Source organism: Astyanax mexicanus, chromosome 8 (genome assembly GCF_023375975.1).
Source record: "Astyanax mexicanus isolate ESR-SI-001 chromosome 8, AstMex3_surface, whole genome shotgun sequence".
Classification (NCBI taxonomy): Eukaryota; Metazoa; Chordata; class Actinopteri; order Characiformes; family Acestrorhamphidae; genus Astyanax; species Astyanax mexicanus.
In genome coordinates this window covers 7,661,123-7,688,530 of record NC_064415.1, presented here as the reverse complement: position 1 = coordinate 7,688,530, position 27,408 = coordinate 7,661,123, and the positions used below count along the sequence as shown (strand labels likewise).

The following is a 27,408-nucleotide window of genomic DNA, read 5'->3' as shown; positions in this document are numbered from 1 at the left end:
CCAATACAAGCCAAACATGACTGCTGTGCTCAGGGGAAAGCGCCGAATCCCCAGCTCCGATACATCAGCTAATAGATACCAGTTCCGACCAACCTGATCACCTTGGGAGTGATGAGGGAAGAAAGCACCATCTATCCACCCAGAGAGAGCAGGGCCGATTGGCTCTCTCTCAGACTCAGGCTGCTGATGCTTAAGCAGCATGACCCTGGGTTCCAACTCTCGATCCGAGAGCATAGTGTCCCTGTCTTAGCATCTCAGAGTCCAAATGGAGCACTGCTCAATTCATCAAAACCAAACCAATACCAAAGAAGGATAATATATGACTTGTGACTTGAAATATAAGTATACATCAAATCAGAAAAGTTCAGACAGTATGGAAATGCAATGCAAAACAATGATATGTAAACAATTTAACTTTTAATTGATTGCAGACAGTATGAACCCAAGATATTTCTTGATTTATCTGCCCAACTTAATTATATTCAATAATATACTGTACATCTATTCCTGTATTCCAGGACTGCAACATGAAGAAAACACACAAAAAACATTGGGACGGTAAAGTATTTACCTGTTTATAGAACATTGCAGTTCCTTCTCACAACAATTAAAATATATTTTGGCAGTGTTCAGTACTGTGCCGACTCCCAGATTATACTGTATCTACTGTAACTGTAGATTAACCCTTATTTATAAATACAAATATAAGGAATCTGAGCGGAATCTGTGACACTCACTCTGCAATTCAGTCAATGGGAACCAATCAGTGTGAAGCAAAGAGAGACTCCGCCCACAGAGATGATGATGACAGGACACAGTAAAGTTCTTTAGTGCGCTCAGTTAGTAAACTGCAGTGTGAAACCAAAACTAACTGGACAAAACATACAGAATACAATGTAACAAAACACACAAACCTTGATTCTTTACTCCTCAAAATGATGGAAATTACAGGTGCATCTCAAGAAATGTGAAAATGAAACGTTTTCTTTATTTCAGTAATTTAGTCAAAAATGTGAAACTCATATATTATATAGATGTATTACACACAGAGTGACCTACTATAAGTGTTTGATTCTTTTTTTAATTGTTGATGAGAATGGCTTATGGCCAATGAAAACCCAAAAATCAGTATCTCAGAAAGTTAGAATAATATATAAGACCAATTGGTACTTTTGGCAGTGTGGGCAGTGTGCCAAGTCCTGCTGGAAAATGAAATCTGCATCATCATAAACCAACATCAGATGACACTGATTGGTGGAAACTTCACACTAGACCTCGAGCAGTTTGGACTGTGTGTCTCTCCACTCTTCCTCCAGACTCTGATCCCTTCATTTACAAATGAAATGTAAAATTTACTGATGATCAGTGATGGTTTAGAGGAGAGACATGTCTGTCATCTGCTGGTGTAGAGCCACTGTGTTTTATTATCAAGTCTAAAGTCAGTGCAGTTTTGTTTTCCCACAAAATCTTACAGCACTTCATGCTTCTTCCCTCTGCTACTGACAACTTTTATGGAGATGTGGATTTCATTTTCCAGCAGGACTTGGCACACCGCCCACACTGCCAAAAGTACCAATTGGTCTTTATATAATATTCAAATTTTCTGTGATACTGATTTTTGGGTCTTTCATTTGCTGTAAGCCATAATAATCATTCATAAAAGACATATAACACATATTAGTCTCACATTTTGAACTGAATTACTGAAATAAAGAAAGTTTTCAATGATATTATAATGCACCTGTAAGGCACTGAGCAGTTTAGATTCTACAAAAGTGAGCATTTTTTTCAGAAGATTCATTTTCAAGTTTTCTGCACACAACTTGATTATCTTTCAATCAGTTTGAGCTGCTTTTGAGGTTCAGCCTATGAATATCAAGTGAAAAATACCATAAACACCTGTGAATACCATTCAGTTGATGGCGCTCCAGCAAAACTAGGCTAGCCCTAGGCTTGTCTTGTATCTTTAAAGCTCCTGCCTCCCATTAAAAAGTCTCTGTGTGGGTCTGAAGTGGAGGAGGAAGAAGCTAGCATCTAGTGGTCTCCTGCTCTGTAGACCTGCTATTGAGCTACTTTCTACACTGCCTGACCAAAAAACTGTCTCCACCTGGATTTAATAAGTAAATAATGTGGGGTTGATGCTGCAGTTGGTCTGCAGGTCTAGGTTCAGCAACAGTATGTGCTGAAAGAGTGAGGTCAGCTGACTACCTGAATATACTGAATATAGACCAGATTATTCCTGAATCAATGGATTTTTTCTTCCCTGATGATCACGGCCATATTCCAAGATCATAATATCAGGATTCATGGAGCTGGAATTGTGAAAGAGTTCAGGGTTCAGGGAGCATGAGATCATCATTTTCACACATGGATTGAGAGAGAGTTCACCACAGAGTCCAGATCTTAACCTCATTGAGAATCTTTGGGATGTGCTGGATGGAGAAGAGCTGCTTTGTGCAGTGGTCAGACTCTACCATCATCAATGCTGCTGCAAGATCTTATTTAAAAATGAATGCAGCACTGGATTGAAATTAATCCTGTAACATTGCAGAAGCTTATCAATCAAAGATAAAGGTGTTCCAATGAGATATTAGAGTGTGTGACCTTTATTTTGGCCAGGCAGTGTACATTTAAACATAGAACTAAGAGCTGGACCGTCCCGCCGCTCTCCCTTGTACAGACTCAGTGTAGCTCCATTCAGTTCTGGGCTTTGGTCTGAATTCAGTCAATGGGCCTGATCATCATTCTCACAGCCTTCATGGAGTAGAAACCTCCACCATAATCAGCCCAGAAGATTCCATCCTGAAACTTGCTGCGATAAACTCCTCCTGAATACCAGACTCCGTTCAGATTGGTCTGTCCACAAGCGTTGTACCACCAGCCGCCTTTATGGAAGTGAGCACAGTTACCTGAGAGAGTTCAGAATAGACAAACCAGCAGAAAAAGAGAGAGAAAGAGAGAGAGCTCACTGATACATATACAGTCCCCTCCAAAGGTATTGGATCAGTAAGGCTTACAGTATCCCTTTTTTTGCTGTAGACTGAAAACATTTGATTTTGACATTAAAGGTCTCATTCATCGTTTTTACATTTATTTTTAAATGGCTAGTTGTGTCTCTTCTGTGATCCGGTATAACACTGCTTTAGTCCGGTGGAGGAGTGGAAAAGCAGAGAAAACGATAGGATTTCGGCTCTTGCTCATGAATATTCATATATGCTAACATATCGCTTCTGATTGGCTAACAGCATCGCAACACCAGGAGGCAGTGTGACGAGCTAGACAACAGCTAGAAACATTTTCAAATAAAGACACTAATTTTTACACTAATAACAGTCTGTGCATGTGTAATAATGCCCTGCTAAGTTCAGTTCAGCCACTGACCTAGTCTTAGAGTCTCTGTAAAATGCCAAATCCACCGGAGATCCTATGTAAACATGTAGTTACTTACACACAGAGGTGAGTAGTCTAGGTCCAAAAAGTAAAAACAACAAAACCTCGGGGTGGATTTTTGTACTTTCAAGTAGTGTAAACAAAACTATTTTTAACGTACACCTACTGTACCTATCTTAATTGTACTTGGCTGGTGGTGTTCCTCCATAGACAAATTCTAACCATTTGTTCCGCAGCTCTGAATTACTGGTTAAAGCATATAACACTGATGTGTTATTCGCAAAAATAACACAGGAATGAACTGCCATGCCGTTCCTAGCAGTGTTAACCCCTATCTGATGAGACAGCATCCCTGCCTTCCTTCAGCTCTGACTGTGGGCAGTCCCAAGGCAAGGTGGGCGGGGCCATGAATACTAATTCACGGGTTGACGTAGACACGGTGCTTTTCCTGATCAACCCGTTTTTCTGTTGTTTTTTTTGACTATCTACTGCAGACAATGAGAGACCTACTGTATTTCACAAATAGACAAAAAGAAAAAGTGGATTTTAGCAGAAGGACACTTTTAAATGAGGAATGGCCTTACTTGGGGGACATTTGTTTAAGTAATGACCTTTGCATGCCAGGAAGCCCCCAAATCATCTTGCTGATTATTTGAGCAACTAGTGGTCTAGAACATCTAGAATTATCAGAGCCTGGTTTAAAGTGTCAAAGTATCTCAGATTCGTGTGTCCATTTTTTCTGGTTCATCACATCAACTTCCAGAACTGACTGCCTAATAATATGTAGGTTTTATACCTGGCTAGCCCACACCTGGCATTAGGCATGGAGTCAATAAAATACAAGTACCTCCAAAAAGTCAACTTTACAGTAGAGAGATGAAGCCTTCTTAACTTTCAGTGGAAGTCAATATAAAAAGAGTTTGTTTTTGTTTGGTCATTTTGGAGAATTTCTATTGGTCCATTCATCAAAAGAGATTTAGACACAGTGTAAGAGACAGTTTGTGTGTTCAAATTATGTAGTAAACTAAAACTTTACAAAAATGGAGACACTTGTTTTTCTTTGGACAGCAACAATCTGCTCTAAAGAGTTGATGTTTTAATGAGCTTTGTTCATTTGCATATCTGTGTCACCAATGGGTGCATTATAGATTAGCTATTCCCATGTGTTTTTATATAGAACTGGACGGATGATAACCTGAGAAGGCGTCCTTGTCCCGGTCTAGCGTGGTGAACTGCTTGCCGTTGTGGCTGGTTAAGGAATCTCCAGCGTTGCCCTGGTAGGTTCCCAGGCGCAGGCGGTAGGATTCGCTCTCCGGCTCCAGATGGAAGCTGCTGTAGGCTGCGTAGACCTTCTTCTCCATCCAGTCCTGCATCTCCACCAGCAGCTTATAGTCCCCCTGCTTGCCTAGGCTGTAAATGTTCTCCAGCCCCAGCCAGTGCTCGCCGTCTATGTTGCCAAACCCTTTCTGGAAGAGGATGAAAGGGAAGGAGAGATTGTTTTGAGAGGTGCTGTGTTACGCTGGCTCCGAAACACAACGGGAAACACAGCGGAAGTAGAGGATCATTACTGTTTACTAGAGCTTTACTGACTGTTTATTAACCGTGCTTCTTTTTGATGCCCGCTGAATCGCTTGCTGAACAGTTGGATTGGCATGTGAACAATAGCGTTGGGTTAAAGCTCAAATTACTCAGAATAAAAAAGAAAAAAATCATGTATAATCAAGCAGCAGCAGGAGCTGGAGCTAAAGCACTCTGATTAACTGCTCAGAACCTGCTCCAGGATGAAGCTCGATGTGAAAAACGCTGATGTCTCAGTACCCAGAGCTGTCTCTCTCAAACCGCAAACGAATTCCGCATCGCGGCGCTTCTGCTTTACGTCCAGTTTTGCGCAAGCGAGCTCAATTTGTGGCCGGCGTTCTTTCCTGAGAACACAGGAGAACCTAAATCTATTGATTCAGAATGAGGTTTTCCATTAACAACAAGCATTATGACTAATGACTTGAGGTTTCTAGAGGCCTCTTTCAATTGGTGGGCCGCCTGTGGGGGAGCTAAGAAGGGACGTGTGCTGAGAGTCAGGCTATGGTGGAATATGGGGCGGCAGTTTTCTGTCAAGCAGAACTCTCAATCAACTGTGGAAGTTTAGGTAACATCCTTTAACATCTTACAGTACAGGCCAAAAGTTTGGACATTCAGTGCGTTTTCTTTATTTTCATATCTATTTACATTGTAGATTCTCACTGAAGCATCAAAACTATGAATGAACACATGTGGAGTTTTATGTACTTAACAAAAAAATGAGCTGAACCTCCACAGTCACCGGACCTGAACCCAATCCAGATGGTTTGGGGTGAGCTGGAGCACAGAGTGAAGAAGGCAAAGGAGCAACAAGTGCTAATAAACTATTTTGAAGAAACTAAAATATATATATATATATATATTTGTTAAGTACATAAAACTCCACGTGTTCATTTATAGTTTTGATGCTTCAGTGAGAATCTACAATGTAAATAGTCATGAAAATAAAGAAAACGCACTGAAAAAGAGAAGGTGTGTCCAAACTTTTGTCCTGTACTGTAGCTGGTAAATTATGCCCATAGTTTGACAGAAAAAAAGATACTTAAAGACGCTTAGGCACAGAATGTAGAAATGCACAGCAATGGAGAAATTTATGCAGGTAAAAACAATGAGCCATCACTTTGTGACTGCTGGCAAATCAGTCAAATGAACTCTAGTTTCACTGTTGATTAATCTGTGGAAAAACTTGATGAACTCGTCAATGGCAGTCCAGAAATAAATACTAAAAACTAAATCTCAGATCCAATAGACCATCAAGTTTCAGTCTTATTTATAGGATTATTCAAAGATTCAAAGAAGTTCACCTTTTTTTTTTAATCAAACCAAATGTCCTACTCAGATTTTTAGGAATTTAATCTCCTATCCAAACCTTCACCAAACTCTTCGTCAGAACTTCAGTTCCCAGCATGGGTCTGACAATATCACATGTTTGTACTCAACTGACCAATCGCTTTTTTTTTTTTTACCTTCACCATCATAGCAGTTGTTAATTTTCATTTGTACATTAATCTCAGGATTAGCAGCAGGAGTGAGGAGAGGATGCTGAGAGCGGATTTATTTGCGAGGATTTATTTGAAATACACAAAAATAAACAAACAAATAACCAAGAAACGGAAAATGCTGGGGTATAAATACACTGGAGTGAACAGGAAAAAGGAAACATCAGGGGAACAGGTAACGAGGGGGCGGGGCTACAGAGGAATCACAGGTGAAAACACTTAAAGCAGAGGCACAAGAGCTATGCTATTATGTTGTGGTCAATGGTATTTTCTGCAGTCGAAAGGAGTTTGTGTGATATAATACATATGTGCATTAGGGGTGGGCGATATGGCTCTAAAATTATATCACGATATTTCAGGGTATTTTTGCGATAACGATATACTTGGCGATATAGGAAAACAGAAAAATAATTAATTCATTTCAGGAATATAGTATAAGAGTATAACAGTATAATCATAATGTGGCAAAAAAAATAATATAGTATTAAATAATATAATAATATAATGCAGCAAATAATATTGCAGAATATTTAGTGCATGCATATAAACTGCAAACTAGAACAATTATACAATAAATACACTTAAAGCTTCACAGTAAATAATAGACTACTTTTAAGACAGAACAGCCCTATTATCACGATATGGATTTTTAATATCACGATATTTCTGTGTCACAATATATTGTATACGATATAATATTGCCCACCCCTAATGTGCATGGTATGTATGAGTATGTATGATCATAGTATGGTGTTTTGTTTGTTTTTGTTTTTATTTTGCAGGAATGCTCTCTCTCTCCTTGCATCTATCCATCTCTCTGATTGGTTGTTCCAGGATTGTTCCTGCAGTCAGCACTAATCTCGCGAGAACTGCCGCTTGCAGCAGCCTGGGTGGCAGTTCTCGCGAGGTTAGTAACATTTCAGTTTGGAAAGGCTCAGTAATGTTTTTTTTTTTATTATAATATAATACAGGTAATTTCAGCTGAACAGGTAAACAGGCGTTTCTTTGTTTATTTTGTTCTTATACCTCACTTTCGCGTCCGCTCTCCACGCCCTTTACTTGCTCCCTGCATATTCCTGATACAGTTGTAGGCAGATGAGTCTTACCTATATAAGATAAGATAGGGTCCTTACTAAAACTAGAAAATTTGACCATATTAGTCCAGTTCTGTCAGCACTGCACTGCTTCCAGTCAAATACCGCATAGACTATAAAATTCTCCTGTTAACGTATAAAGCCCTACATGGGCTCACTCCTGAGTATTTACGAGACCTCATCTCCTATTATGAACCACCACGATTACTTAGATCTCAGGGTGCTGGTTTCTTAGTTGTTCCTAAAATTCAGAGGAGCTCTGCAGGAGGAAGAGCTTTCTCTTATAAAGCTCCTCAACTCTGGAATAATCTCCCCCAATATGTTCGGGACTCAGACACAGTCTCAATCTTTAAGTCTAGACTGAAAACTTACTTGTTTAGTTTAGCTTTTGGTAATTAATGTTTTTTTTTTCCCTTTAGATAAGGCTGCAGATCCAGGGGTTCATGGACAGAGGGAATTGTGGGTAAACTGAGATGCTGGTGCTGTTGTTCTCCCACTGCACACGGTCACTCAGGTTTGTGGAGGGATGGTGGAGTGGGTGGATGCCAGTGTTTCAGGGAGCCTCCGTGTCTATGTTACCTTCTGGCTCTCTGCCTTTAGTTAGGCTGTTTTATTTAGATCTGCCGGAGTCATTAGCCACACTCTGATAATGTTTTATATTCCCTGTTTTACATAAATCCAGTTAAAACTAATTCCATCTCTCTGCCTTCCTCCGAGTTACTGACTGCCCACCTGTCTGACCCGATACCGATGGATGTTGGACCCTCAGGCTCTCGCGTCTCCTGTCCGGCCAGACTGATGGAAGTTTCTGAAGTCAGCTCTTCTCCACCACCCACCACAGATCAGCTGCTTATCATCCATCTTATTCTCCACTACTGATTACATCCAAGCCATTAGTGGCGCTATTATACTCCTGAATATATAAAACCTATGTTGTTGTATAAAAGACTTTTTAAATTAATTTAAAAGCCATTTGAGTGGTAGGATGGTCCCCCCTTTAATGTGAGTCTTGGTCCTCCCAAGGTTTCTTCCTCCTCCTGCAGCTCTGAGGGAGTTTTTCCTTGCCTCCGCGCTCACTGGGGGTTCTGTATTCTGTATTTTATATGTTTAATGTTTTGCCTGATTCTTTGTCCTGTAATCATGTTTCTGTAAAGCTGCTTTGTGCCAATACCAGTTGTAAAAAGCGCTATACAAATAAATTTGATTTGATTTGATAAGTCTTTACCTTGTAACTGTCCCAGTTTCGGAAGAAGTTGACAGATCCGTCCTTCCTCCTCTGGATGATGGTCCAGCCTCCGTTGTCCAGGTCATGCTCGCACCACGCCTGGAAGGGCCTCTCGCTGCCGTCTGCTTTCAGGAGGTACATCCCGCTGGTGGCGTGGCCGGCCTGCATCACGTGGAGGCAGTCCCGGAACGGACCTCCAGAATCAGAGAGATCAGAGTAATGAGAAAGAGCCGGGTTTAATACTCAGATTAAAGCTGAAAGCTTCTGTAAAGGGCAGTTTATTTATGAGGAAAATGTAATTATAGTGTTTCCCAGCAGAGCGTACATGCGTGCAGGTCATTAAGTGTGTTAGAGTTCAATCTTTCATCTGGCTCAGAGGGAGGAACAGCAGGCAGCCGGGCTGTAAAAACAAACACGGTGCGCTGGGCCTGCGCTGGATCAGGGTTTTAAAGCTGCTGCTCTGACGGGCTGAGTGAAGGTGAAGCAGCACGGGTATCACATTCTCTCTGTGGTCAGTCAGACCTTTCAAAAATGTGCTAACTCTACTTTCCTTCAGTCAGACTGAAACGCTGAAATGCTGCGAGCTCCAGTTTCATCCGTGGAGCTGAAGGTGAAGATTTTACTGCTCGTCTGTGAATATTTAGTAAATTATTGAGCCAAATTCATAAAATTCGCAAAATAATTACTGTGAGATTAAGAGGAAACGGTAATACAGCAACACAGAGGGCACTATTTTAGTGATCTATAGGTGAGCAGTCAACCGCACACTGTGGAGCTTGATTTAGGGCGTGTCGGTGTGTCTTTGCTATCGTAACCACAGGAAAAGTACACCTTTCACAGCTCAAACGCACAAAAGCATGAACTAACTGTCTTAACCCTCCTGTTATGTTCTGGGTCAAATGTATCTGTTTAAAAGTGTGAAGATCTAGGAAAAATAGTTAAAAGTATTTTTTCAGTATAAAACTTCTTTTGCTTGCCTTAATTTGTGTAATCAACATATAACCTCCTGCAATAATCAAAAACAAAACAAAACAAAAAAAATACTGTTATGTTTTAATGTTCTGTAAAGCTATTATATCTAATATGTTGGTCTTTCAAAAGTAGTAAAGTATTGAAACATAAAAAAAGTTTATACATGAGTGATTTTTTTATCCTGATTGAAGCATTACTTGGTGGAACACCACTGCACTAAATATTAATTGAATAATTAGCAATGAAATTAGTGATAAATTATTCACACTGCTTGTTAGGATTTTTTTAAATTATTTATTATTTTAGATCATTATTATTTTGACTATTAATTAGGTAATTAAACATGCACCGTGTCAAATTGACCCGGGAACACCATTGCTGTTCCTGACAAATTAATTAAATTAAATTAAATTAATTAAATAAACCTATCAGCATCTCAGCAGAGGAAAATAAGCTGCTCGTTCACGCTGTGAATGTAGGCGAGCAGCTCATTTACAGAAACAGCAATGTTACTTTATTTTATATTCTGTTTATTGTTGATGTAAAAGTTGGGTTTTCACACTGTAGTGTGTCCTCACCTCCTGCATTGCCAAGATAGCAATGAACGTCTGACTGTTAACGTCTGTCTAGGTTGTATTCAGTCAGTGGAGCACCTGTGTTTTCTATTGCCAAGACATATATAGCAATACACCAGACATTTACCTAAACACACCTCCTTTCCAAACCACCATGCCCATCAGTGTAGATTTATTCACAAGTACTGCTGCTGTTTAAACAATACAGATGGTAGGTGTTAAAATAGACTTTTGGTGGGGTGTAAGATAGCAATGAGTATTGCAATGCACCTTGTGCATGGTGCAAGATAGTGCCAATTTTCCGTTTCATTTTTCACTAAATGAACTGTTCAAAGAAATGTCAGATATTGCTCACATTACATATAGAATATAGATATATAGAAATCTGCATGCATTTCCATATAATTAATTTTAAACTCTGTTCTTCTACCAAGTCAGTTACTTGGACTTGCACTGGCTTAAATTAGAATTGTAAGACTGTTGGGAGCATCAGTTAAATAGCTCTGTATTTGGGGAATGATGGGGGAGAACAGAGGTGGGCTATTTTTAACAAAACTTTTTACTTGTTATCATGTTTCACTACAACCCAAATCTATTTTACACCAAAGTTCACCTTTAAGGTAGTGGCTGATACTGTTGGCTCCAATGGCATTGCTTACATTTGGGCAAGCAAGTCTTGTGAAACATTGATCTTCCACAATGGAAAACTCTGTTTAGACTTGTCTATCCTAATATAAAGACTACTGTGAACAGAATAAATAAACCTAAAGCCTAGAATTTGGTGAGAATATCAAATTTGGTTTATTTAACTTACTATATGGACAGATCCTAACTTGACACAAATTAAATAAAATATATTAGGCACACTATAGGCTCTTGTGTTTTTGTGCGAAGATTATATTATATTACCAATTCTTACCAATCTTATACCACCCACTACCCACCCAGCAGCGCTCTCTCTCTTTCTCTCTCTCTCTCTCTCTGACTCTGGCTGCTGATGCTGAAGCAGCATGACCTAGGAATTGAGCTTGGGATCCTTAGACAGTAGTGTCAGCATCTTAGCCTGCTTGAATTTCTTATTATTCACATAGAATAATGTTTTTGTGAGGATAACAAATTATCAGCCTGTTTATGATTATAACAGCCAAGTTGTGTCAAGGTAACACAGTCAGCACATTTCAGCACGATTCTAGAAACACCCTGTTTGGTGTGAGCCGTGTTTTCTCTCTAATTAGGCTGCTGGAATGATTATTAAGCCATAAAAAAGACCCACACATGTTTAATTCATCATTCTAGTGATGCTAATGCTAATGCTAGTTCTATTTCTGAGTCACCTTCTGAGCTGAAGTTGCCGTCCGGTGGCTGCTTGGCTTCCAGGGTACTCCCGGTGGGTTCTGGTCCTGCTCTGGAGCCCCTCTCCCTGGGTAAAGACCTGCTGGGAACCCTCTGGATCTCGTTGAAAAAGCGAGGAACGTGCACTGGGATGTTCTCAGGAACGACCTGGACTAAAGGTGGGGCGATGGGTTCCTGTCTGCGGTTGCCGTACACCTGCAGACACCTTTCTTCCAGAGCACCAATCAGGACCGACTGGTTGTTGACCACGGCAGCGAGTGCGGAGAAACGCACCTCCAGCTCCCGATATCGAGCTGCGAGCCGCAGGGACTCTGCTGTTGCGTTGAGGATGCGACCCTCCAGCTGCGCAAGCTCCAGCGAGTTGTCTCGCTTGCGTATGATCTCGTGCAGCAGCTGCATGTAAAGTTGCGTGACCCTCGAGTTCATGTTGCGCGACTCCTTCCGCAGGAGCTTCATCTCGCTCACCATGTTGCCATCCACGTCCACCACCATCCGCAGGGTGTCCATCTCACGCCTCTGCTTCGAGAGCAGATCCCGAACGTCCGCTACGTCCAACCGAGTGACCCTGTCCTTGTCTGGAAGTGCAGGTCCACGACTTGCGCAAATAGGTCCTGTAATCTTCTGCTCAGGAACCAGGAAGGTGTAGGAGCACTTCTTGGGAGACCCGTCACCCTCAGCATCCTCGGTAGCCCTCCGTCTCCTGCTCAAGCCCGTGCTGTGACACCACGTCCAGGTGAAGATCAGCACCCACAGGCTCCAGCAGCTCGGACCCATGGCGATTCGTCTGGTTGCCGCTGCTGAAATGCGCTGGAGCCGTCACCTTCCAAAGACAAACGAGACTCATGAGTCATGACAGATCGTCCGTCCTCACATTTTCATGCAGTGTGGGCTTTTTTTTTTCCACACGATTCAGTGAGTGTTCTATACCAAGAAACATCTGTACAGAGACAAAACTGTGGTCAGTCAGAGCATACCAAGAATCTGCAATCACATCCTGCAGTTACCCCCTCCCAGATGGAAAACCACCACCTCAGGGTATCAGATCTCAGGCCAGAACGAGTGTGTGGAGTGTGGTTTAGTTACCCCTCCTCTGTGGTGAAGGACACTTCAAATGTTACCCACCAGCCTCTCACGCAAGGTGTGGAGATCTGGGTCTGGGTCTGGGTCTGACCTTGGAGGGATGGGCAATGATTGGGCCAAAGACTGAATTTAAATTTGTACGTCTCCCCAAAACCCCTAAAATTAGCCAAGGGCACGTTTGCTTATTTAGTTTTTAAATATTCATACTCTAAAATAAGACAAGTTGGTGCAACCTTGACTCATTATTCTCCATGACTTTTATTACACCCTAAAAATTATTAATCTATAACTACATGTGAAGCAAATGTTTTACAAAGGGGGGAAAAAATCTGGAAAATTCATTTAGGATTAGGGAAAAAAATCTGAAAAACACTGTTAAAACATTGTGCAACTCTTTATGCTCCGTGACTTTAATGATGCTTTAATGATTACCAATCTATAACGACACTCAGGCAACATTTTTCAATTTTAAGAATGAATACTCTATAACTACATGTAAAGCAAAAATATACAATTGTAAAAAAAATCTCTGTTAAAACAACACTATTAAAACTTTAACCCTTTATGTTACTTTGTGACTTTTATTACACTATAAGAATTATTATTCTATAACTACATGTGAAGCAAAGCTATACAAAAAAATCAGAAAAACACTAAAAACAAATTTGTGCAACTTTAACCCTTTATGCTAAATGACCTTTATTACACTACAAGAACTACTAATCTACTAAAAGTATATGCAAAGCAAAGATTAACAATTGGTAAAAATATAAAACAAATCGGAGCAACTTTAACCCTTTATGCTCTGTGACTCTTTTTATTTAGGAGTGCTAATCTAGAACTACATGCAAAACAACACTTTACCAATAGGAAAAAATCTGGAAAACACTCTTAAGACAAATCTGTGTAACGTTAACTCTTTATGATAAATTACCTTTATTGCACTATAAGAATTGAGAAACTGTAAGAATCTCTAACTATGTGCAAATCAAATATTAACAATTGTTGAAATATGAAAAAAAAAACTGTTAAAACAAATTGGGGCTACTTTAACACTTTGTGCTCCATGACTTTTATCATGCTATAAGAATTGACATTAGCTTCCGCTTTGCAGGTTTAGCTTTAGCTCACCTAGTTTAGCTTTGACTTAAGCCTTAGCTCTCCAGCTTTAAATTTTGCCTGCCAAGTTTAGCTTTAATATTGGCTTTAGCTTTTCAGAATTAGCTTTAGCCTGCCAAAGTTTGCTTTAATTTTTTTCTCAGTTCTCCAGGTTTAACTTTAGCTCACTAGGTTTAGCTTTAGCCTGCTAAGTTTCTCAGACTCGAAAATTGTGCAAAGCCATGTTTGCAAACTTTTAGGACCTTCCATTCTGCATTAAGTGAACAGTAATACTGGTTAAATTGAGAAGATTACACTGTTGAAAGATATTTAAAAGACTTTTTATATTTGCACAGAGTAAGTTATTTAGAAATAAAACTCAGGCTTTAAGGTTAAAAACTCCTGTTTCTAGCTGTGTCTCATAAATGCTGACATATGGAAGCTCTTTAATCTTCTCTAATGGAAATAAGTAGCAGACAAGCATGTGCATGTGTGTAGTAACGATGCTGCTGGGATCAGTAATGTGTTTCTGTGGGCTCTGTATTGAGGTAAGTGGTTCTGAAGGCACAATGAAAGGCACCTGGACCATGTGTGAACGAGGCGAGCCAGGAGACGGGTCCTGCCGCTCAGTTTTCCAGGAGCGAGTCTGGCGGTAGCTCTGACAGCTCCGCGCTAAGAAAGCGAATGAGGCAAGCAGAACTGTCCGAATCTGAATTGGAGGGTGTCTGCGTAGCATGTTGGGAAAATTGGCGTAATTGCGAGAACTCGACAGACGAGTTCGGATGACTGAGCGAAAATCTGGCTCCGCCGGGGCCCGGTTCCACTTCTGTAACAGACACTGACCTGGCACCACTAAATCATCTGCAGAATTAAGCCAAAGCCCCGGCTTATAAACAACCCCACAGAAAAAAAACTGGAGTAGTCTCTATTTAAGTGGCTTTGTGAAAATATCCAGGCCGTTGAGCTGTCTGAAAAGATATAATGGGAAAGACTTTGGTTTGTTTCCCAGCCTAAAAATCACTGCTGTGGTGAAACTCCCCAATTCATCATTTGTCGGGAAAAAAGAGAGGAAAGACGGGAGGGAAAACAGGCTGCTTCTGTTACCATTAGAAATCAAGGGAAATAAATAAGGTCAGATGTTCCCTTGCGTATTAAAGCAACGTTTTGTAGCAATTTTACCTTTAAAAGCAGCTTCAAAATCAGCTTAATGCTCCACTGACTGTAACGAGACGAGAATTGCCTCTCAGTAATTGCATCTGTTCCTCTGTTCAGAACTGTGTAATGCAGAATAACTGGAGTCGAATTGGTGTAAAATCCTGTGATATTACATGCTTCTGTACCTCTCAGCTTGTCAACAAATGCATGTGTACAGCATCCCATAATAGACATCCCACCTCTCTTTCAACTCACGGGATTCATCCACATATAAAAAATGACTCCCTGACGTCCACATCCAATTAAACATAATCTGGTCATCAAACAAAATTAGGACATTATTGTTATTGTTAGGCTTATTTGTTAGCAGATCTATTATTATTCTGTGTCGGATTGGTTTACAGTACATTGTGATTGCTTTATCAGTGTGTTATGGGCAGGATTTGCACTCAACCTCTTTCTTTCATAGTGCATCAGTTCAGTGAAGTTCTAAATCCATGGTAAACATTTAAATACACAGAATATAAAGGAAGTACCTCAGCCTGTATTGCCCATGGTGAGCGAAAGACTGTTCTAAGACCTACTAAGTTTGCTGGGGTCAGTCTTTCACAGGTAGCCTATAGCTAATTTTATAATATACTACATACTAGAAGCTAGTTGCTCTATTGATGCCATTTAGGATGAGCTAAACTCTGTGGACTTGCTTTAAGTTATAATAAACACAAAAATAATATATGATTTGTATTCACTGCAGTGTAGTAAAAGTAAATTACACTTCCCAAATCTAGAAGGAGCACAAAATACCAATAATCACATACTTAGTTCTACACCGATCTAAACTTAATGACAACATTTTCATCCACATAAAATGTTTGAGATTTTTAAAGTAGAGCTTCTTTGTCAGTTTAACAGACTAAAGGCCATATCTTACACTCTTACACTGGACAAGGCACATCATGATGCTCATTGTTATCTTACAACCTGCCAACAGTCTGTTTTCATGCCTTGCCCCCGTGTTGTTTAAATAGACACTTACAAATATATCCAGACTTATGGGCAGGAAATGAGGTGTGTTTACATAAATTTATGGCGTACGAAATTACAAGTCGACACTGATTGATTTAAACTCTGACAACAGTCAGACAGTTCATTGCTATGTTGGCTATGCAAGTACGCTGTATGTACACCCCTGCTTATCAAACACATGAAGACATACAGCAGTGCACAAACCCAACTTTTACATCAACAATAAAGAGAATACACAATAAAATAACATTGCTGTTCCAGTAAATAAGCTGAGTCAGTTTCCTCTGCTGAGAATCACAAAAGCACTGCACTGTTATAATAGCAATCTGCCAATGTCAGAGCACACCTGACTCTTAAATAGAATGGCAAGTGACACTCTGATTGGTTTATTTCATGTTACGCCCAAAACACACCCATGATTAATGAACTACTTTCACAGGGGTGGCACCTTGAGAAAATATCTTTAGTACATTTAGCAGGAAAAAAGCTTCATACAGTAAAATAGAGCTGAACATATTTCCTGACTCAGTTCTGTTTCTGTGGAGGAAAATCAAATGTTATTCTTAGTAATCCAACCTGAAACCTGAAGGGAAACCTCAAGGCAATCAGTTTGAATTCTCTACAGTTTCAGCATGAAATTGTGGAGAAAATGATCCTGACTGGTTGCTCAAGGGCTGAGGAAGAAGACATCCTGCCTCTTCAGATTAGTATGATTATTGAGTTTGCTGGAAAAACAAAATTATTTGCATTTTTTTTTAAAAGACCCCCTGCTTCAAAATTGCCACGGCACTGATGGTACAGTACCTAGTATTGTGTCAACCCTTACTCACAAGGTAACACCTCACAACATATGTGACACAGGTGGGAGTGTTTCCAAGCCCGTCTAACGAATGCATTATCATTCTCCTCCTTACATTTTAAAAATAGTCTCGTTATTCCTGTTTCATTTCAGCTGGTTTTCATTCCGGCTTCTCGTCGTTCAATAAAACCCCTATCCAGATAAATCTCTCCATCCAGATAGAGTGAGTCTGATTGTGATTGGATGCAGAGAAGTATAAACATATACCATTCCGACTCCCTATTGGTTTATACTGTGGTCCATCACACCTGCACACGCCCCCCCCACACACACACACACACTCCAGCAAGAACATAGCAGACGTATGTAGTCTAGTATGAAGATGATCCGTGCAGAGACTCAAGAGACTCCAGATAAACTCCAGTCCAACTAAACTTTAACTTTAATATATTTACATTCTAATAAAATACATTCATTTACAATCAGCATATATGCAGCTGAAACAGGGAACAGCCTAGAGCAAAATCCCAAATTATATTATCAACATTAACATTTTAATAGTTAATTTAACATTATAGTCATTATAGCATTTAGTAAAATGTGTTTTGGGGAGGGGGGGTAGTGCACTATAGAACTCTGTGGGCGTGGCCTAAGCTTTTGTTTTTTGTCTTAATAGCTTTATTTTCTCTCCTTACATTAATTTTACTTTTATACTTTAAGTAGTTTTAAAATCAGTACCTTTTTCTACACTTTTACTTTAAGAGTAAAAAGCTTAAGTTGATGCTTAAACACTAGTATCTAGATTCACTCCTTTGTTTGGGGAGGTATTCATCCAACATCCTAATCTCATAAACCATAAATCTTTGGTGCTGAATACAATCAAATTCTCACAACAATGATATCCAGAATGCAGAATGTCGTTTTTGGAGAGTAGAGCTTTTTAAAATGCCCTTGATTTTAGTAGAAATAATAAATAAGAATGAGTCCCAATACTTATAAAAACACATTTAAACTAAAAAATTTGAGGTTTCTAGTGGTGAAATTGGTTGTCGGTGGCCAAATCCAGAATAAATAAGATTAGATATACACCAGGAGTCGTTTATGGAGCTGAATTGGGTGTTTTTAAAGTAATTACAGCTGTAAATTTGTGGGCCAGTCAAACAAAACGGTACATCATTCACAGCGTCCTAAAACACAGTCAGGTTCTCTTCCTCTGGAGGCGATGAAGAGGGAGGAAGGATGGTGTAATGTGCTGGGAGTTGGGAGATGAGAAATAAAGAGCCGGCCATTATTCTGTCTCTAAGCGCTTAATATAAGAGTCGTATTACTCTATTAGTCTAAAAGAGAGAGAAAAAGAGAGAGAGAGAGAAAGAGGGGAGGAGGTGAAGGAGGAGTGTAGGCGATTGGAAATGAGGCGTAACTCGCTCTTCATAAACACTCTGTCGTCTGCCAGTGGCTTTCCAGCATTAATCAGAGAGCTAGCAGGGCTTTCCTCTGAGGACGTGTGTGTGTGTGTGTGTGTGTGGGAAGGGGATGTGTGTAAAATCATCACCCAGAATTCACAGGCCTAATCCCTGTGGAGGAACACTTACAGACTGACGGTTCCTGGCCAGGACTCTTCATCATTCACTGATCCCTCACTGATCCTCCAGTTTCAACTGTTTCCAGGCTGTGCTGTGAGTCTCAGCAGCAGTTCTGTGCTGTATACTCTTATTTCAGTGCTATCTATACACACTATAAAAAAAGATCATAGACCCTATTTTAGTGATCTATAGGCAGGTTGTGAAATATGTGCACCGTGCAGCTTGATTTAGGGCGTGTCAGTGTGTCTTTGCTATCGTAACGACAGGAAAAGTATGCCTTGCGCAACTCGAAACATGCAAAAGGCATGTACTAATAATTCTCTTAACTAATCAGGGGTGTGTTTTGGGCTTAATCTGAAACAAACCAATCAGCAAGCAGTGATGGGAATATTTGGGCGTTGAAATAAATGGCGTTACTAACACCATTACTTTTTTCAGTAAGGAGTAATCTAACTAATTACTCTGACTGTAACTATAACGCCGTTACCATTTCCCCATTACACCCCGTTACTGCACGTTACTTTATACGCTTAATTAACTTTTGTTCTTTAACTTCGTGCATACAGATGAAGACGCAAGTCTGTGTGTCACAAGGGAGGGGAGGATGTTGTGCAATCTGGTCATCTGGCTCATGAAACATGCTCTGAGAAGGTGGGGCAAGGGGGGGAGGCTTTAGGGGGACAAGTAACACAAAAGTAACGCAATAGTTACTTTTACTGGTAACTAGTTACTTTTATAGTGGAGTAACTCCGTTAGTAACTTAGTTACTTTTTTTGAGAAGTAACTAGTAACTATAACTAATTACTTTTTCAAAATAACGTCAAAGTAACTGTCAGCATGTCACTTACTACTCTATTTAAGAGCCAGGTGAGCTCTGACTTTGGCGGATTGCTATTTTAACGGCTTCTGCACCTGTGTTTTCTGTGGACAAGACAACAATATGTCAGAAATGAACTATTTAAATGATGCAGGGGGAAGGCGTAAAAATAGAGTGTTGGTAGGGAGTAAGATACTTCCGGTGGGGGTTGCGTTTTGCCAGCTAAATTTGCGACGAGTCAGATTTTGATGTCAAACTCTGTTCTTCTTTTCTGAATCAAACTGACTCTTGATTCAGGGAACCGCATGCTTTAAATATATAATTTTTTAATAAAATGTTATTTATTTTACTGAATCAAATCAAAGTCTCATTTGCTGTTCTACTCGACTCTTAACCTTGATTCAGGTTCACACCACACATGTGCACTGTGGCTCTGCAAGTCCAGGCTGAATTAAAATGTAGTTGTTTTTAGAAGGTCCAAATTTGCAGAAACGTAAAACAAAAAGAAGCAAGAAAATAAGGTGAAAGGTACTTGGACTATAATTTTTCTGGATTTCACTGTTAACGGAGTTCTCAGCACCGAGTTCATAATGGTGCTGAAAAAACTCCTCCCTTTTGAATCAACATTTTTCTGTGAGTCTGAGTTTTCTTCACTTACATGTCTAAAATCAAGTACGGAGACCACTTTATTTGTGAAAGATGATTTGCGACTGTTCCTGAGCCCTACTGAGCCCTGCATGGAACATGTTTGTGCTTCAATGCAGGCCCAACCATCACATTAGGTAAACAAATTTATAATTGTTTTATTTGTGCTGCTAATGACACAAAATGTTCTGGAGCCTACAAGGGGGCTCGCACAGTTAAAAAGGTTAAGAACCCCCGCCTTAAGCCAGAGAACAACATAAGTTTATGGGATCTTAACATGTAGTAAACAGATGTAACCAATCATCTCCTGCGCTGTGGGTGATAGCAGTTTATGTTAGCATGTTGTAGCATGACGACAGTTACCAGCATAGTCCAGTCACTTTAGTGCTTTAACTGTCTCATCTAGCTTGATATCTCCCAGTGTGGTACTTGAAAACATAGTTGCTTTAAAATGTGTTTAATAGCTCAACTATAAATAAAAGTGTAAATTATTTTTTTTATTTAAAAAAAGACATTTTATCGAGGCCACAAAGCTCTCAAAACTCACTTTTACTGTTTCCCCCAGTCAAATAAAACAATACATCATTTACAGCATCCCAAAACACAGTCTAGTTCTCTTCCTCTAGAGTTGATGAAGAGGAAGGAAGGATGGTGTAATGTGTTGGAAGTAGGGAAACGTAAATGGATACAGGGCATCTCAATATGTTCCAGACAAGAAAGCTCCGCCCACATTAACTCCATCACCACTCCCTGCCATGACATACGTAATAACCATGATACCACACGATCCACCGTCCATGTGGGTTAGCTAAGCTAAATGCTAAAATAAAAAAAACTAAAGGATAAAGGTGACACTCATGGCTGGAATACGTGAAAGTAAAAATAGCTGCTCATTAAAAGAAAAAAGGAACACTATTTATAAAAGAAGGCAAATGGTTTATTAAAGTTCAGCAGAGCTGAGTGTTTGGTGAAGTCTGCACGCAGAGTGAAATCACACATTTCAGAAAATCCCACAGAACCCACTTCATCTTGTGAAATGAAGCGTCTGGAGCTTAAGATCGTCTGCTGAAAGGCTGTGAATGTGAACTCAAATGTTGCCCAGTCATTAAATAAACAAGTAATCCAATTTTATAATCTTAACTAATAAAACAACATATTTGCATTTTGTATATTTAATTTAACTTGAAATATTTAATGCCATAATTCATTAATTAAAAGCTTTGGATTTTGAGCTTGTGAGATGGTGTTGAATAAAAAAATCTGATCCGTACATTATCAGACACGGCATTAACTACAGCTCTGGAAAAAAACTAAGATCTCACTTCAGTTTCTGAATCAGTTTCTCTGATTTTGCTATTTATAGGTTTATGTTTGAGTAAAATGGACTTTGTTTTTTTTATTCTATAAACTACAGACAACATTTCTCCCAAATTCCAAATATAAATATTGTCATTTAGAGCATTTATGTGCAGAAAATTAGAAATGGCTGAAAAAAACAAAACAAGATGTTGATTAATCCTGGTTTTAATCACAGTTTTAATGCATCTTGGCATGTTCTCCTCCACCAGTCTTACACACTGCTTTTGGATAACTTTCAAGCAGTTCAGCTTGGTTTGATGGTTTGATCCATCTTCCTCTTGATTATATTTCAGAGGTTTTTTAATTTGGTAAAATCAAAGACACATATCATTTTAAGTGGTCTCTTTTTTTTTTACCACAGCTGTATATATATATATATATATATATATATATATATATATATATATATATATATATATATATATATATATATATATATATATAGTTCATCAAATAATTTCATTTTAAATTCAGATTCAAATACTTATTAGCTTTAAAGCTCCATTTATACATATTAAAGTTTTTTCTAGAACCGTCTAAACCTAGAACCATTAATGCACTCTCTGTATTGTAAGAGTGTGGGTGTGTGACTCATGCACAGGGACCGGTTGGTATCAGGCAGCGGGTTTTCCTGTTTTTCATTTTGAGCTGAGTAAAAATTCACTTGGTTAAACAAAATCTGTCACACAAAGATTTCCTCAATTAAAACCATGAGCCTCAGCCTGAGGGGCTCAGCTCTGACCTGAAACCCGAGACCCAGAGACCATCCACCCCTAACCAGATCCATCTCCCAGCCTCCGTCAGCACGACTCCACAACACTCTACAATACTCTACAGTACTCTACAATACTCTACAGTACTCTACTATACTCTACATTACTCCAGTCTCCATCAGCACGACTCCAACACTCAAACACCAACCTCAATACTGAGATACAGAACTCTACAATACTCTACATTACTCTACAGAACTCTACAATACTCTACATTACTCTACAGTACTCCAGCCTCCGTCATCACGACTCCACACAACTCTACAATACTCTTCATTACTCTACAGTACTCTACAAAACTCTGCAGTACTCTACAATACTCTACAGTACTCTACATTACTCTACAATAGTCTACAGTACTCTACATTACTCTACAATACTTTACAGTACTCTACATTACTCTACAATACTCTACAGTACTCTTCAATACTCTACAATACTCTACAGTACTCTACAATACTCTACATTACTCTACAGTACTCTACATTACTTTACAATACTCCAGCCATCTGTCAGCACGACTACACCACTCAATACTGAGACACAGTACTCTACAGCACTCCACATTACTCCACATTACTCTACAGTACTCTACATTACTCTTCAATACGCTACAGTACTCCAATCTCCATCAGCACGACTACACCACCCACACACCAGACCATACAACAGCAGATTCAACTCAACACTGAGATACAGTACTCTACAATACTTAACAATACTCAACACTGAGCTACAGTACTCTACAGTGCTCTACAGTACTCTCAAGACACCCAGTACCCTTCAGTATTCTCAGTACTCTACAGTACTCTCAGCTTACTCAGTACTCTACTGTACACTACAGTACTCTACAGTGTTCTCTGTACTTTACAGTACTATACAATACTCTTCAGTAATCTGCACAGTGCTCAGTACTATCACTCTGAGCATCATCTGCACAGGACACTCAGTACTCTACATTACTCTCAGTACTCTGCAGTACTCTGTATTACTCTCAGGACAATCAGTACTCTACATTACTCTCAGTACTCTGTATTACTCTCAGGACAATCAGTACTCTGCATTACTCTCAGTACTGTGCAGTACTCTCCATACTCTCAGTACTCTATATTACTCTCAGTATTTTACAGGGATCTCATTACTCTACATTATTGTCAGTACTTTATAGTAGTCTCAGGACTCTACGTACTTTACAGTACTCTTAGTACTCTACATTACTATTTATTACACTTCATACACTCAGTACTCCCACTCTCATATCGCACTCACACTCTGCAATTAGAATAATCTCATAATAATCATATCAAACTGAAATAAATTGAGTTGAACTGAGAACAGTTGTAAATTTAACTAAATTAAACTGAAGTGAAATGAAATTAAATGCACTGAACTGAACAAAAGGAACTTAATTTAATTCTGCTGAATGGAACTCAATTAAATCTGATCTGAAATGGACTAAATTAACCTGAACTAAACAGACATTGAATTGAACTGAACTGTATTAACTTTACCTGAATTAAACAGAAATATTCTGAGCGGAATTGAATTAATTTCAACTGTATTAACCTTAAATGGCATGAATAACTAAATAATTAATAAAGAAATTAAATCACACCCTTAATTGGTAAACTGTTTTCTGTGGAAACTTTTTTTCAGACACTTTTTTATTATTTTGATAACAATCTGACTGCTTTTTTTTAATGATGAAGTGATCTACAACTTAAAAGCTTGTTTTAGTAAGTTTACAACAATAATGTAGGAATATACTATGAATATAAACAACCAACTATACTCTTTTATATATTCTTGCGCGTAAATATTTTTATTTATGACCCACCTGTACGTGTACATGTACTACATACATCATGCCACAGAAGGTTAACTGGAACTGATTTTTTATTAATAATCTGAACCAAACTAAACTAAAATGTTCTAAATCAAGCTAAACTGATTTTAATTTAAACTTAAAAAAATGTTTCTAATAAAACACATTTTTATTAGTTTTAATTTAGTTTCTGGAAAAAAAAAACACATTTTGTGTTCGTTGTAATCTTGTTTTTTTTTTTTTGTTAGCTTAAATTCCATTTCTAAAAACACACATTCCTTTAAAATTGTCAGCACATCAAACACAATCAGCATGGCTACATATTTCATATATAAACCCATTAAAACTGCTCAGTAAGATACATTTAATATATTATTTTTGGTTTTCAAGCTCAAACATCTGAAACATCAAAGAATCTAATCTATTTCCATTGAGTTTAGTATCATTTAATTCAGTTTCAGAGCTATTTTATGCCTTAAAAGTCACTTTTTAAGCTTAAACATTTTACAGAAAGTGATTAAAAGTAGTGATAAAACAAAAAACTGAGATTTAAAAGCTGGATCTTACCTCACTGAGCTGCTGTAGAGGAGTGTGTGGAGGCTGCTGCTGGTCTGGAGCTCAGCTTCACTCAGCTTCACTCTGGGTTTTTTTTAAGGGAGTGTGTGTGTGTGTGTGTGTGTGTGTGTATTCAGACACCTCCATGATGCTGGACCCAGCCAAGGGCAGTCTGAAGGCTCTGGGGTTTTCCAATGTGTGTGTGTGTGTGTGTTTGTGTAAGTTTTGCCGTTATAGAGCAGCACAGCTAAGAGATAATACAAATTAGATTACCCGATTTTCCACACTACAAGACACACCAGATTTTAAGCCGCATTATGCGACACTAGTAAGGAAGAGAGGCTAAGCTAAGTAAACAAAACTGTAATTCTTACAAACATTTTCTTTTAAAGTCAAACCAACACTGAAAACTGTTTATTTGGGTGAGTAAAGCGCTTCTTAGCTTAGATTTCCAGATTTCCACTAAGGCTATGTGCAGCAGCATTAGCATTAGCGGCTAACGGCTAATGGTAGCCTCGGTTAGCAACTTAGGAGAAGCTTCCTGTTTTCTCTTTACTCCGATGAATAATTGCAGATTAGTAACAAGAATCAACTCAAATTCTATTACAATTACAATTAGAATTTGCAGTAACATCCAAATACTGTCTTTGAAAGATAGGTGCAGGAGTGCTGTCAGCATTGCTGCAGAGATTGAAGAGGTGGGGGGGAGCCTGTCAGTGCTCAGACCAATTGCCGCACACTACATCAAATTGGTCTGCATGGCTGTCACCTCAGAAGACAGCCTCTTCTGAGGTCCGTACACAAGAAAGCCCGCAAACAGTTTGCTAAAGACATTTCAACAAAGGACATGGATTACTGGAACCATGTCCTATGGTATTTTGATTTGTATTCAGGAAAATACAGATTTTAACAGATTGTCTCACATTTTTTAAAAATAATTTCTATTACAATTACAATTAGAATTTACAGTAGCGTTTATTATTAAACATGAAATATTTTTATGTAATGCTTGAGTAGAAATCCTCAAGATTTAGGCATGTAATATCAGGCAGAAATAAATAAAAATGCTGGCCTTTTAAAGAAGAATTACTTATTTTTGCTGAATATCACACCTTCGCTCTCCCACAGCGTTCTGAGATCCAGAAATTTTAACAGTTTGTCCAAAAACCCTTCAGACTGGGTGATACGGGGCTTAATTTCCCCCGATAAATCACTTTTTCCACCGTTATCCAGCTCAAAGTAGCTCCACACCTAGTTGCTAGAATCCGGAGAGCTCTGACATTTAAAACGAGGCATTAATAACTTTAAAAGTGCACAAGAAGCTTATTAAAATCACTGTTTACATCCCATAATGCAAGCTTCAGCTCCGAGCGCCGCCATCACTGTACTGAAAATGACAGACATATATATATACATAGACTCCGCATGCCCTCTGGCGCCGGCTGCTACGCTATGTGGAGTCTGAAGTTATTAATGCCTATTAATGTTATTAAAGTGATTTATCAGGGTAAATTTTGCCCTGTATCACCCAGTCTGAAGAGTTTTTGGACAAACTGTTACAATTTCTGGATCTCTGAACGCTGTGGGAGAGCGGAGGTGTTCTATTCATCAAAGGTAAGTACTTTTTATCATGTTTTACTACAACAAAAGTCCATTTTACACCAGAGTTCTCCTTTAAAGGGTTAATCTAAGAAATTTGACACCGACATGAGTATTCAGATAACTGCAGAAATCTGATTATGATTGAATTTTTGAGTGCATGTAAAAAAAATATATATATATATATATTTGCTGACTTATATTGAAACCCATTTAAAACACAGCCCAGGCTGAAGGCTTCAGCATGAATTAATGAGTGGGCTAAACTGCTGTAGGTAGAATCAGCAGGAGTATGTAAATTCATTATTTTTATGACACTCAAAATGGGCTGTTTTTGTTCGCTTAGTTTCCATACATGGGCGGCGTGGAGCGGAGGGAGAATGGCATGTTTTGGAACATGGTGGTTTCCATACTATTTAATATGTTTATTTAAAAAAGTGTTAAATTCAGCTTTTTCCTGAAACGGCCCCTTTAATAGATGAATATGTGACACCCTCACGGCCCGGCGGTTTCACTGGACAGATCTCAATGGAGAACCCAGAAAATTGAGGTTTTTCTACAAATATCCCAATCTGGCATCTCTGCAGTCAGACTGTGGTGAGTAGTATTAAATGGCAGATGTTTGGTGGAGTCGTATTCTTCTTTATACAGACCAGAGCCCTTTTAAAACGGTCGGCAGACAAACACACACACATACACATATACGTTAGTTTTCCATTCTTGTGAGGACCTCCCATTAACTACAGCTAATTTATCCTACATTACACCTAACCCCACCCATACCCTAAACACCAGTGACCAAAAATAAATCATGTACTATTTTAGATTTTCTAATAAAGCACTATTTTTTGACAAATTATGACACCCATTTTTCTTTGGTCCTCACTAAGGTACAAAAACATGCAAACAAACACACACACACAAACCAAATCATACATTACATAAGATGAACAGTATAAGAAAAAAAAACACACACATTGGTTTTTACATTCTTGTGAGGACCTCCCAAAAATTTTTAACTCCACTAGGTAGCTCCACTAGGTAGGATTGAGATTTTGTGCTCGCGGGCTCCCCCTACAGTTGCAGAGTGTAATAAATGTTTCAGGCGGATTAGTTTCTCTTTCTCATTTTCACAGACATATTCAGTCTCTTTCCAGCTTCTGCCAGAGTGTCTGTATGTTAGTTTGTAAAGAATGAACCAGTAGTCCTTGTAGAACTGTTAGAACTAAAGGTCGGAAAGCAGGTCGCAGTTCTCGCGAGAGTTGGTCGCGGCCGCCTCAGAAAACTTACAGAGTCTGGTTTGAGCTCAGAGGAGCTCCGGCACAGACACGAGAGCACCGCTACTCCTCCTATTACACCTCAATGCAGCGCTGCAGTGAGTTTCAAGCTGTAATTTTACTTCTTTAAAAAG

General features: G+C 39.0%; 1 protein-coding gene across 1 annotated transcript; it reads right to left on the bottom strand.

Annotated features, from left to right (window-relative positions):
* Window positions 1-397: 397 nt before the first annotated feature.
* angptl1b (angiopoietin-like 1b) lies at window positions 398-24,503 on the bottom strand. The gene is made up of 5 exons (XM_007259771.3): window positions 24,411-24,503; window positions 11,665-12,503; window positions 8,784-8,977; window positions 4,586-4,856; window positions 398-2,909 (listed from the first exon to the last, which is right to left on the bottom strand). Exons 2-5 carry the CDS (start codon window positions 12,455-12,457, stop codon window positions 2,722-2,724), a joined length of 1,446 nt encoding a protein of 481 aa, XP_007259833.2. The 5' UTR covers window positions 12,458-12,503; window positions 24,411-24,503; the 3' UTR covers window positions 398-2,721.
* Between the last annotated feature and the right edge of the window lie 2,905 nt (window positions 24,504-27,408).